Source organism: Aethalodelphis obliquidens, unplaced genomic scaffold (assembly GCF_003676395.1).
Source record: "Aethalodelphis obliquidens isolate GAN/ISIS:26980383/991018 unplaced genomic scaffold, ASM367639v1 scaffold3, whole genome shotgun sequence".
NCBI classification, from domain to species: Eukaryota; Metazoa; Chordata; class Mammalia; order Artiodactyla; family Delphinidae; genus Aethalodelphis; species Aethalodelphis obliquidens.
Genome location: NW_020837947.1, coordinates 48,896,280 through 48,910,240, shown reverse-complemented (window position 1 = coordinate 48,910,240; position 13,961 = coordinate 48,896,280). Strand labels below are relative to the sequence as shown.

Below are 13,961 nucleotides of genomic sequence, written 5' to 3'. Positions count from 1 at the left end.
TAATGAGAAGAATGACCTAATGCTGACCATTATCTGCAAATTAGGCTATTGGTCAGGGTCTTCCATAAGGGCCTCTTCACCTGTAATATTCTTTTTTTTTTTTTATTTTGCAGTACGCAGGCCTCTCACTGTTGTGGCCTCTTCCGTTGCGGAGCACAGGCTCCAGACACGCAGGCTCAGCGGCCATGGCTCACGGGGCCCAGCCGCTCCGCGGCATGTGGGGTCTTCCCGGACCGGGGCAGGAACCCATGTCCCCTGCATCAGCAGGCGGACTCTCAACCACTGCGCCACCAGGAAAGCCCTGTAATATTCTTTTGATTCTGTCACACGGTCATGAACCAACAGAACCATTTGGTGATGTGAAAACAGCAACTTGGGAAAACTTGGAGTTTGTGGTAGCAACAGAAGGGATCACCAGGAAGGGAAATATATCCTGTGATTAGAACCATTACTAGGGCTTCCCTGGTGGCACAGTAGTTGAGAGTCCACCTGCCAATGCAAGGGACACGGGTTCATGCCCCGGTCCAGGAAGATCCCACATGCCGCGGAGCGGCTGGGCCCGTGAGCCATGGCCGCTAAGCCTGCGTGTCCGGAGCCTGTGCTCCGCAACGGGAGAGGCCACAACAGTGAGAGGCCCGCGTACCGCAAAAAAAAAAAAAGAACCATTACTAAATTTTCTGGAAAAGCCAAATGGGTTTGGTGTGCCAAAATGCTCATCATAGAAAAAGTATAAGATTTTAACATATTGGAAAAGTATCACATGTATAAAATTATTGAAATTATACAAGTATTATCTAGTTCTTCTATCACCAACCACAAATCATCATATCATTACTAAATCCAGAAGACATTTCAGTCTGACCAATTCAATATTTTCTTGTCAAACCAACATATGCTTATTGGGTACTCAATACGTATAAGTCAGAAATACCCTCAATGGGAATTGAACTTTTAAAGGGACTCAAACTTTCGTTATGCATCCAAGTGTAAGATACCATTACTATAGGACATGGTCTTATTATAACCAAACGAGTAATAACACATTTAAGAGCAAGCATAAAAGGGCATCAATAAGGATCTTCTTTAAAAACATGTAGTGTGTCTAATGAATTTCTGCCTAAAGTGTTTCTCTTCTGTGAATGGGAACTGCAGTTAAGGCTAAGTGTCATCAGTCCTTGGTGTTGAGTACAGTGAGCCCATAAATGAACTAAAGATGACCACAACATTCCTTGAGAGGAAATACAGAGGCTTCCTTGAAGATGGGACTAGGTTTTGCAGATAAAATGAACCTGCAAATTTGTAATTATAATAATTCATCTCCAAAAAGACTACTAGCATTTGAATTAAGGGCAGTAAGTCATCCCTTTGAGGACTATGGGGAGAAGCTGAAAACAAAAATTCTGTTTATGGACAGGAGAGAAATGTCGGACGTTTCTTCCACCATGAAAGTGCAGTAATAAGCCATCTCTCTCTACTGGAATGAATAAAAGAAAGTAGCCTTACAATTTCCACATCATTTAGTGTTTAAACACTGGTCTTTTCACCCAGAAACAAATGCCATCTAAGCTAATAAAAAGACTATTACATGTAGTGTTGGAAGTGTTATTGGGGTTACCTCCATCTCTTTCCAGTGCCCCTCAGAGACAAGGTGCCCACCAGCAGCCCCTTGTGAGGGTCTTGGATGTTTTTGTATTTCTTCCTTGCCTTGCATAAGCCAACGGGGAAATCAAGTGTGAGGACATTAGGAAATGTAATATTGCTACTCATGTCTTTACAGTTAAGTGTTAAATGATGCCTGCTCAATGTAGGATTAGTGGTAGTATATCATTTCAGAAGAAAGTTTCTACTTAAAAATGTTCAATGCTGTTGACTGACCACAAATAAGATTTTATTTAGCATTTTAGATTACAGTTTGGTCTCCTTAGACCAAAGATTCTCAAACTTTAGCGAGTAGCAAAATCAGCACCACAGTGAGGTGGTGTTGAAGCCCTAAACCCACCTGCCACTCAGTCTGATACCATTTAAGGCTGATGTTGACATTTCACATTTAGAGTGTTTGTAATGGTTTTTCATTACTCCACGGGGCATTGAAGCAGTTTACTGAGAAGTAGGGTGAGGACTCCTGATTGATTTACTGATAAGAAACCCCAGGCAGTGGGTGGAAGTGGCTGGTCTGTGGCCCTGTTCATGGTTGTCCCCGCCCTGCTGCTGTTCCCCCTACAGCCTGCCCACCCGTGTATTCAGCTGAGCTGCTAAAGGACAAAACAATGACTTGATGACTTGGATTCTCCTTTTCTCAGCTGCATTAAGGTTTAGTTCCCAGATGGTATCTCTCTGGTGTGATGCCTGCCGGAAAGCTCTTGGTTAATGCACACAGGGTTGCAGGCAGAGGTCTAGCTTCAAAGCACAGAAACCATTAGTCCCGTTTTAAAATTGACTTTAAATGTCTCATCTGTGAAATGGAGGGTGTAGACACTAGACAGGTGTGGATGGTGTGGTCCAGGAGTTGCTGTGGCCGGCACTTTGACGACGATCTCTAAAACCGCTAATGAAGCCTCCTTTTTAAGTGTTCAGGTTAAAATGGTTTGACCCTGAATATTAACAACCGTTAAAGAATTCTAGCATCTTGCTTTGAATTATGTACATGACTGAAGAGTTGCTATGATTTTGTGAGGGAAAATTGAGAAGACGAGTTCATATATTAATCATCCCAACCATTTGTAATTATAACGTTACTTTTGTATTTTGAAGACAAGCACTGCTGCCAAGCTGCTGCCAATTCAAGTTGACTCAGCTCAGGATTCTTTCACCTGGGTCTTTTTTTTTAAACTTCGAGTAAATTACTATCCTTTGGTTTTTATTTATTTAAATAAGGGTGTAGTCTAAGATCATGTGCAATTATTAGAGTGCTTTGGAAAAATGAGTATTTCATAAGCCATTTACCAAATTTGAGTTTAAATATATTACCCCAAGGTCAAAACAATTGAGGTTGACTTCCAGAAAGAATATTCCACCTTTAGTTGTATTTTATCTCACGGCGATTTTAAGCAGAGTCTCCAGCCAAGGCAGGATGTGTTAGTTTTCTAAAGGCAAAGTACAGGGAGCTACCTTGACTGTTTTCTAGGAGAGTAAGAAAGACCTAAGTGTAATTGTAACGCATCCTATGAGGGTGGAGGGTTTTACTGGACAACTCGTCTCCCTTTGTGTGTCGCTTACTGCACCTTCCTAGTGTCCCACAAAATGTTGACGTTGCAAGTACAGTCCTAGCTGGGTCTGAGGTTCAGTTCTGCTTCTGACTACAGGGAATCCCCCCCAGCTCCAGGGGTCCCAGCTCACCAAACAGCCAGGCGTCCAGGATGCCTTTCTGGTCCTCTGATAAGATGTACATGAGCAAGACTGAGGTCCCAGCCCAGCAGAATAGATTCTCTAGATCTTTTCTCTTTGTGGTCTTGGTACCCTGATGTGGAGAACCAACCCCCCACTCCTCCGCAGGGCCAGCCGTGGGCTAAGTGGGGGAGTGTGCTGTCGTTGTACCCCCAGTCCCTCACAGGGTGTAGCGTACCATCCTCGCCTACCCATGGCCTGCCTCTTCTTGACCTTCCCACACACGCTCACTCTGCAGCACACCTGACTTGGTGGTTGATTCATCCCTACAGGGCCTGCCCCCAGCCAAGGAGGTAACAACTAGCAGGTGCTCACGCTGCGATGAGTTACGCGTGTCAGGCACCCAGCTGCATTTTAACAAGGCCTTTTTTGGAGACAGCGCCTTCCCCAAGGGTGGATGGAAATTTCAAGCACTATGGCAGTCTAGGTGGGGTGGGAATGGAGGGATATTTTTGAATAGAGAGGTTCTTGGGTGCTTTTCAAATCATCCCAGAAAGGAAGGAAGCTGCCTATTACAGATGTACACTCTCATCCAAAAAATCTGAAGCCAGATGTGTTTCAGAATTCAGAATTTTGGGGGTGTTAGCATATACCTTATAAGAACATCCCCAGTGTGATCTGAGGCTGATAAATAAACACATTAATATTCACATGAAGTGGGCCGAGTATCGTACGTTGTACCACCAGATGAGTTTCAATTGAGTCGGGTTTTGCTGGCAAAGTAACGTTTGGTTATTACAGCTTTTAGGATTTCAGAATTGCAGCTAAGGAATTGTGCACTGGTAATTACTAACAATAGTACACTTTTATTGAGCACTAGTAGTGTGCCAGGCACTATGCTAAAGGAACACTTTGCAGATATAAACTCATTTACTCCTGCCATCAACCTATGAGGTAGGAATTATTAGTATCCCCTACTTCACCGATTCCTACTAAGAAGTCCTACTTAAGAAAACTATTGAGTACATACCAGGAAAGAGAGCGAAAAGTCTGTACAGCCCCTACCTCAGGTTACTTAAGTCATGTGAGGGAGGCAGATGGGCACACAGACATGGGTGTGCCCAGGGCTGCAGGAACAGAGGAGGGATGCCCCTCCAGCCTGCATGCCAGGGAAGGCTCCCTGGGCAAGTGCTGGTCCTGCTCTTTCAGGCAGAGGAGGAAGCCAACCGACAGGGAACAGGGAGGTCACTAGCACCACTTGTTACTACTAAGTTCACTCGTTCAAGGTCAGTGGCTCTCAAGAGCTTTTGAGGTCAAGGTCCCTATGGTCCTTTATTTTCTTTAATGTAGCTCTGTCCTCACTTCTCTTCTATAGAACACCTATCTCAGCTTTCTCCCAAGACAACATCTATGAAGTTCAGCCTCCTCAAGTAGACAGAAAATCTACAGAGATCTTCCAAGCCCACATCCAGGCCAGTCAAGGTATCATGCAGCCCCTGGGGAAAGAAGACACCTCCATGTACCGAGAATACATCAGAAACCGCTACCTGTGAAGAGACAGCAGGTCCCCAGAGCGGCCCAGAGGGGGACCAACAAAGTCCCATTTACTTATGCTCTAACTTGTTTGTCTCATCTTAAAAAGGTAATTTCCCGTCAGTCCTTTACATCAGAAGGCTTTTACTCTTTTTGTAACTGGGGAATTACAAATCATTGGTAGTAAAGAAATGACTGAATATTTTGTTGTCGTTGCCTTTGCTTTATTTTAGAGATACTTTGCTTAGAAATGTGGTTAATCTAGTATCACACCATCACACTAAGATGTTAACAGGTATTTATTGAGGACCGGCTGTGTGCCAGGCCCTATGGTGGAGTCTGGGAATATCATAGTAAGCAAAACAGGCCAAAATTTTCCTCCTGTGTGAAACGAAGGCAGAGTATTTTTCTTTGTAGTTAACATTTAAAAAAATTTATTCTGATGGTTATGTTAACTTTATGTCTTGATTTAAAAAATGTGTTCTTTTGAAAGCCCTCGTTCTTAGGAAATAAACACTGAAATATTTATAGATAAAGAGACAAGATGTCAACAAAATGCTCTCCAGTGGTTCAGGGAAAAAGAACACATGATAAAGCAAATGCAGCAAAATATTAATAAATGGTAAATCTGGAAAACAGTGAACAGAAGTTCTTTGAACTTCTGTGAATATAAAATTATATCAAAATAAAACATTAAAAATGTATTACTGGGCTTCCCTGGTGGCGCAGTGGTTGAGAGTCCACCTGCCGATGCAGGGGACATGGGTTCGTGCCCCAGTCTGGGAAGATCCCACGTGCTGCAGAGCAGCTGGGCCCGTGAGCCATGGCCGCTGAGCCTGCATGTCCGGAGCCTGTGCTCCGCAACGGGAGAGGCCACAGCAGTGAGAGGCCCGTGTACCGCAAAAAAGAAAAAAAAAAAAAAAAAAATTATTACTCTGCATAGCTTTTATGGTGAGCAGTTGCATTACATAATTTGATATTTGATGTCTAGTCAGGGTTGACATGCCATGTATATGTATGGTTTGCTCTCCACAGCCCAATATAATGTGGACAGCTTTCTGCATTTTCTGACAGTTTTACACAAATGATTTGACCTTATTATGTCTATGCTTTTTTTTTTTTAAATAAAACAAGTTCTCAGTTTTCCCTTCTCACAAATAAAATAAAGAAAACCAAGCCATCTAAAGGGAGGACGAAAATTGATCAGCCTTTTGTCCTGATGTTCAGGAGGAAAAGAAAATTATCTAGTTATTACAGAGTATAACTCCTCATGATGTGTAACACTGCTTGCTTTAAGTCTGCTTGCGTGACCTTTACGGTATCACCAATTAAGTGACCTTTAAGGTATCACCAACCCCGAGAGTCTGGGATTCTATGCAGTGTTCTGTGTTGCAGATAAAATTCACAGATGGTTTTGATCGATGCCATCGTAAAGTCGGGATTAAAGGATGATGAAACAATTGGCAAGAGGAGTTTTGGTTGGCACAGTTTGGATATTGTTGGGCTGCACCCCGCAGGCGTGCAAGGCCTGTATAGGTCCAGCTTCAAGACTGAAGGAAGAGCCTGGAGTCAGCGACAGAGACGCCAATGATTTCACGGATAGGGGGAGCTTACACATATGAAGGTCCCGGAGTGACACCCCACCACGTGGGCCTGATGGCAGGCAGGACGTGGTGGCAGTCTTTGCTCCCAGGGAGGGGGGCTGTTACCAGTTATAGGGGGAATTGATGTCACGTGGCTCATCGGTTACCAGAGAAACGAGCAGAGGGGCAGGCCCCTCACCACCCCTTTGAGAAGCTATCAGGTGGAGCTGTCCTAATCTAAAGACTAGAACAGTCGCCGGCTGCGAGGTTCGGGGGGCAAGTATGTAGGAAGGGCGGTCATGTGAGTAGGGGGTAGGTGAGACAGGTGCTGGTGGAGCGGCGGACGTACAGAGAGCAGGAGATCAGCCACCTTGGGCGGCCTGCTCGTACGCTCCCCCTCTGCATACCCTGCACAACGCTAACAATCTTGGTCCAGCCCTCTTCTGCGACATTCCTGGGGTCAGGTATGTGGCAGGGGTGGGGGCGGTGGCCGGTGGGTGGGGGGCCCTGCAACCAGATACCACGATACGGTACAGGCAGCTGCCGCCAAAGAGAATCGAAAGCAAGATAGTACCTAGTATGCTAAGAACAGTCATTCGCCAGGATGTGGGCAGTTTTGGAGCCAAGCACTTACCAGGTCAATGGAGAGGGAGTCATTGTAGCTGCGCCCTATCCAGTTACCAGAAAGCTAAGGCCACCCCTGGTTTTCACAGACCCAGACGCACCCTCATGGGGAGGGGAAGGCCCAGCTCTAAAACATTCCGTTGGCCTAGCCAGGAGTCAGCACAGTTACAAGTGTGCCACCCCATGTTATGTTCAGTGCCACTAGGGGTGGACCCATTAGGTCTTTCCAAACAAAAAATAATTAATCCCACTAGTCGGACTTATGTGTCCAGAAGCCAGCCTATTCTACTCCACACTGCACAGTCCAGGGAGGCTCACAGGCAGTCACCCTGCTAAAACGTCTGATTCGTGGTATGGTAACATTTACTGACAGGGGTCTTTCTGACATATTGGCGTGCAGGACAGGAAGATGGTCAGTCTTTCCCCGCCCCCCCATTGTCAGTCATCCCCACACGGTTGCATTAGCTGGGTCAATTTTTCATGGAAGAGGAAGAGGAAGACGACAACAGTATCTCACTGTAGACCCAGCAATTAGACTCATTTCACAGTGAGGCCACTGTTGATGCTCAGCCCTTGAGTAGACTTCCTCTGCTCAGGATGAAATGTAAGCCATCTAACACAGGGGAGATCATGACAATTAAGCAATATACAAACAGTAACTGCATTCTGAGCGCCTGTGGTTTCTGTCCTGGTCTGCAATACAGTTCAGAAAACTCAGGTTTTCAGTAATACAGGAATGAGTCTAAAATCATGTTCACAATAACCACCTAGTTTTACCCTTGTTGTAACAACCACAGCTACTCCATTTTGACTTTCAAGTGCATTCCCCTCCTTAGTGGCCAAAGTAGATGTGCAATACATGTTCAGTAGGCCACAAAACAGGCCACTGTGTTCAGTAAAGTTTAAGTTAAACCATGTGTAAACCTGAATGATTTCCCATACCTCCACATGTGAAGATTTTTCCATAATTTCCCCTTTTGATTGCAGAAATTTCGATAGCCCAAAGTACCTATCCCACAAAGCCAGGGTGAATGCTGCCTGCCTGCCCTAGGTCCAGATCATGTCCCTTTGTGTTAGACCTCCTTTATATTTGCCTAGTTATCCACGTTGGGGAAAAACTGATGAGATATGAACAAGCTCAGAGGTAGTTGATGCAGAATTCGAGGCTATACATTTTACCAATTATTGAATTGTCACACAAGCAGACTTACAGCAAGCAGTGTTACACATCATGAGTAGTTACACTCTAATAACTAGATAATTTTCTTTTCCTCCTGAACATCAGGACAAAAGTGTGGCTAATGCAATAACTTTCATAAATCTAGAGCTCAATTAGCAGAACTAGAATTTAACATCCACTGAAACATAATATTTTTCTCTCTAAAACTACCCTTATTTCCACCAGACACAATCAAATCAAGACTCATTTGCTTGCAAAATAAGTCTGGTCAGTTGACCACATAGGCTCCTCCAAACTGGCTGTGGTGGAACTCCTCAGAAGGAGTCTCAGACTGAATTCCCAAAAGGCTTCTCAGAGCCAGGAAAGCCATGCCAAAGGCCTGCCATCAGACTCCACACCTCAGTGGATTTCTCTTTTCTAGAGGTCCCCAAAATATCAAGATTCCTGCACATGCCAGGAGACAGTCTTTCCCATTCACCTGATTGGGCTGCTCAGCACTATGAGTCTCCAGTTTCTGGAGGGATCAGGCAGAGAGAAAAGAAATACGTTTCAATTCTACCCACAGGTGTAGTTTACCAAATTGCCGTAAGTCATAACTAACTTGAGGGGAAGGGTTTCCCTATATCTAGAAAACAGAGATCAATCCAGTAATATTCCAGACAAAACCCATAAAAATTTTAACGATATTCACCAGTTCACTCAGTAACCAATCCTTCCATTAACTTTTTATGAAGCCATCAGGTTTTCCATTAGGATTCTCTCATTTTTTAGCCAGTTCAGCAGTATGATCTGAAATTTATCAGAGAACTCTACTTGTCAAAAAGTTCTTATGAACTTTCTTGAAGATGAAGCACTTTTTGCAAAAACATCAGAGTACAACAACTGTCTATAAAAGACTTAAAAAGGCATGGTTAAACACCCGATTACAATGTAATTGATAAAGAAACTTTACTACAGTAACTAGAATTATAACTGATTGTAATCTTAACCCTGAAAAGCCTTAATCTCTGGCAAAAACCAAGAAGCAGGTAATTGTGGACTGTTTTGTCATCCCCACATTTCCTGATTGCAAGACTTATGCCCTAGTCTTCCTATTCTAAGAAGGCAAAAGTAGGTAACTTAGACACACCCAGCAGTTAATGTTCCAGTACTTTATCCTATTTGAAGTGACCCAGATAGTCAATGAATTCTCTTCATTTAACTTAGTTTAGTTTTAAGATACCCAAATCTGGACAGACTATTTTAGACAGACATTCCAAAAACATGATTATTCCTATAGAGTTTACCTAGAGGCTCTGACCTCATTTACATTTGCTTTAAATGTCATCATATCAAGTTATTTTACTTGCTGACAAATTCGCAACAGATATAAGGTCTTACTTGACCTCTAGTAAACCTAGGTACAACAATATTATACTTAACATTCATAACTCTAAAGATAAGCCTATATTAATGAAACCAACAAGCTTAAACTAGTTTTAATACCAGGTATTCATTCAGTAGTGAATATTTCCCAGATCATATGCACCTGAAATTCATTATGGCTAGTTTCCTTTATATCTCTGAGAATTTATATAAGTGCTTAAATTTTCTTTTAAGCCAAATAAATAGAGCTCATCCACACACCAGTCTTGGTAATGTCATTTGGAGGCAGAGACACATCATATTTATAAGGAATACATGGACATATGTATATCTATATAGACAGATCTCACAGTTTTCCTTCTAGCATTTAAAATGGTCTCTTTTTTTTTTTTTCTCTTCACTCTCAGGGATCAGATGATTAAAGTTCCTGAGAGCCCAGATAGATCATTTACATCTCAAAGGCACAAGAAATATCAATTCCTTCTAGAAAGCTAACTTACTCTAAGGGCATATGAAAAAACCAGTTTTAGAATGTCAAAAGAGTCCCATCTTGGACATTTTCAGGGATTTTTTTCCCCTAAATAGCCAATTCAGTTTAAACAAATGACAGTAATAGACAATACGTATCATTCACTCACGTTCACATGCCTCATTTTCAGAGGAACATGAATCAGCATTCAAGTTAACCTTCACCTCAGCTGTGAGCTCAGCCTCTGTGGCTTTTCTTAATATAAAAAGCAATAGCCAACCCACAGCTTGCTGCCACCATCTTATTGTCTAACCTTTTTCCCCACTGTAGTTGTTGCCAGAGCTGCTCCAGGGCTTTGCTCAAAACCCATCAACCCCCCTCCCCACCTTTAGCAGGAGTGTCCTTGTTCACAACCCTCCAACCCCTGCTTTAGCAAAACTGTCCTTACTCAAAACCCGCCAGCCCCCCTCCTCACCTTCAGCAGAACTTAACATAAATCTTTAAGTTAAAGGGTCCAGAGATAAGGAAGCTACAAACAAAAGAACCCAGATGGAACCAGCTGAGACCAAAATAGCAATGAATCTGACCTCCGACAGACGCTGAGTCTCATTATACGTTGATTTTACTACATTAGCGTATTAAATGACATCTACCAGAGGCCATGATTGGACATTAAGGACCAAAAGAAGGATAAAAAGGAGGTGGTACCCCACTCCTTCAGGAAGAGCCATGCCCCCTCCCTGGAAGACTAATGCAGACGCCTCCCCTTCATCAGCCTCACTCCTCCTCCCTTTGTATTTACTCTAAAATTAAATAATTTTCGCCAGGTGGGTGAGAAGTTGATCTGTGAACTAAGTTCTGCTTCTCCATTCTTTGGCCACTGAATAAAGCTTATAATGTGTGGATCTCAGCTTCAGATTTGTTATTCGCCTATTCGAACCCAAACAGAAAGAACCCTCCCTTACCAAGACAGCCTCAGCCAGGCTAGAGCTCAAGCAGGGTCCATACAACTTAATTTGGTAACAACTGTTGGTGCCCAACGTGGGGCCCATTCCATCAGGTAACTCAGGGCTTACTCGCTGACTCAGGGCCAACAAAGCTGGCTAAACAACTGGGCAGTTGGCCCCAATTCGCGACCTCTGGGCCAGTGAGGGCTCCTAAATTTAGCCTGAGATCGAAAAGCCGCCAAGGACCAAGTGGAGTGCTCCCCAGGTAGACATCCCCTCCCCTAGCACATCTATAGCAAGGGTGCTTGCTACCGACTGAGGTAGTGTCCAAGGGACACCCGACACAGGGGGCCCCGACCACACTTCGGCTGATAAAGCCAAGATTGGTTGTAGGGATTAGCTGGCTAAGGGAAAGCATCTTGGCCATCTAGTTGGAGCCAGACCTCTGTCTAGAGAACTGGACTGGGTGGTTGGTTGTCTAAATTGAGCCAGTCCTCTGGTGAGGGGCGAGGTGACATACAACTGGTCATCTGGTTGTACCAGTTCCCTGTAAGGGGATTGCACTGGACATGAAGCCCTCCAGAGGGCATCATACAGTAAGAATATCTCTTTGTTTTGTGTGTGTGACCTAAGCCCTAGTCTCTGTTTTTGATGCAAGTGAATCTTCAATCTCTGTTCTATGGGGTTTTGTTTGTCCTAATGCTCCTGGCAATACTTGCTGCATCTGTGGGCACAGGCTGGGCACTTAAAGGCCACTAGGAGACTCACCACCAAAAAGACTCCCGTGAAAGTAAAATTGGTCACGGACCAGGGTAGATGATCATTAGGCAGTCTGCTGGCCAGAAGCAAATGTCCGCGTAAGCAGGCACACCGTAAAGCACTCACAGCCCCACCCCTGAGGTGTTCCCACCTCTAGGGTATAGTAAAAAATGCAAGAGCATGTCTTCTGTGTTGGTTCATCTTGCCCTAACTTGCCATCCGAAGGCAGGGTATATGTCTCTGTCAGATAGGTCTCTCCACACTACCCTTCATCACAGATGCCTAGGGAGCTCTCCTCTGAGACAGATCCTTTAAAAATCCTTGTTTTTGCTAGATTTCAGGAACATCACTTTGCCTGGCTGGGGAAGGAAGATGAGGACCCCCACACTGTCGAAAGTCCGTGGATCCTCGTAGCTGAGAGTGTAGAGAACTGGACACATGCCAGATGTGCGTTCAGTCTCCCTACCTGATTACCCGTAACTGAGCAGGGACAAGCCCTTTTTGAACAAGCCTCCTTGACTGCTGGAGAGGCTCTCTGGGCAATTTATCTGATTAGAGAACCCTTATTTCCCACTCGCCCTTCACCCTATCTCTGGGGGCTGCTCACTGAAAGCACTCACCCACATCAGGTATGTCCTCCAGCCCCACGGTGGGTCTGGGAACATCTAGTTGCTGACTTAAGAGGGGACTTTATAACTAAGGCCCTCTTAGACAGTGTCACCCCTTTCAGCCCCTGCAAAGATTTGGTTCACATTTCAGTTAGAGCGCCTAGACAGCTTGGTGTGGGCCAGATCTTGTGGGATCCGCATTGCCACCAACCCTAGGAAGAGACCCCTGAGAAGTTGGAAACAGACTAAAAATAACAACTCCCCAATATGGGTAACCAAGCCTCTATCCTGGCAAAAGAGCCACTAGGGTGCATTCTCTATAACTGGAAATTATTCTAGTGCCACCCACTAACAAAGAGACAGCTTATTTTCTTTTGCGGCACCCTATGGCCCCGACGTAAATTGGAGGATAGAGAAAGTTGGCCAACCAACGGCTCTCTAAACTCTAAAATGGACCTCTATTGCCAGTGTTTAAAGAAAAATGGGACGATCAACACCTATTTATGATTAAAAAATCTCCAGAAAGTGGGCTTAGAGGGAACCTACCTCAACATAATAAAGGCCATGTATGACAAAACTACAGCTAACAACATACTCAGTGGTGAAAAGCTGAAAGCATTTCATCTTAGATCAGGAACAAGAGAAGGATGTCCACTCTTACCACTTTTATTCAACATAGTGTTGGAAGTCCTAGCTACAGCTCTCAGAGAAGAAATAAAAGAAATCCAAGTTGGAAAAGAAAACTGTCACTGCTTGCAGATGACATGACACTATACATAGAAAATCCTAAAGATGCTACTGGAAAACTACTAGATCTCATCAATGAATTTGGTAAAGTTGCAGTATACAAAGTTAATACACAGAAACCTCTTGCATTCCTATACACTAACAACAAAAGATCAGATTAAGGAAACAATCCCATTTACCATCACATCAAAAATAATAAAATACCTAGGAATAAACCTACATAAGGAGGAAAAAAACCTGTACTCAGAAAATAAGATACTGATAAAGAAATCAAAGGTGACACAAACAGATGGAGAGATATACCATGTTCTTGGATTGGAAGAATCAATATTGTGAAAATGACTATACTACCCAAAGCAATCTACAGATTCAATGCAATCCCTAACAATTACCAAGGGCATTTTTCACAGAATCAGAACAAAAAACTTTACAATTTGTATGGAAACACAAAAGACCCCAGATAGCCAAAGCAATCTTGAGAAAGAAGAACAGAGCTGGAGGAATCAGGCTCCCTGACTTCAGACTATACTACCAATCTACAGTAATCAAAACAGCATGGGGCTGGCACAAAAATAGAAATATAGATCAGTGGAATAGGATAAAGTCCAGAGATAAACCTACACACCCATGGCCACCAAATCTATGACAAAGCCAAGAATATACAACAGAGAAAAGACAGTCTCTTCAATAAGTGGTGCTGGGAAAACTGGACAACTACATGTAAAAGAATGAAATTAGAACACTGCCTAACACCATATACAAAAATAAACTCAAAATGTTTTAAAGACCTAAATGTAAGGCTGGATACTATAAAACTCTTAG

The 13,961-nt window shown here is 43.6% G+C and overlaps 1 protein-coding gene across 2 annotated transcripts in view; it reads left to right on the top strand.

Moving 5' to 3' along the window:
• The window catches only part of FIG4 (FIG4 phosphoinositide 5-phosphatase), a 129,307-nt gene extending 124,243 nt beyond the window's left edge, over positions 1-5,064 (top strand). Inside the window, exon 23 of one of the 2 annotated variants that reach the window (XM_027088788.1) lies at positions 4,700-5,064. In XM_027088788.1, the coding sequence (XP_026944589.1) occupies positions 4,700-4,877 (178 nt within the window). In that variant the 3' untranslated portion in view covers positions 4,878-5,064. The remainder of the gene's footprint in view (positions 1-4,699) is intronic. The other variant, XM_027088764.1, reaches the window with a different exon arrangement.
• Positions 5,065-13,961: the final 8,897 nt, after the last annotated feature.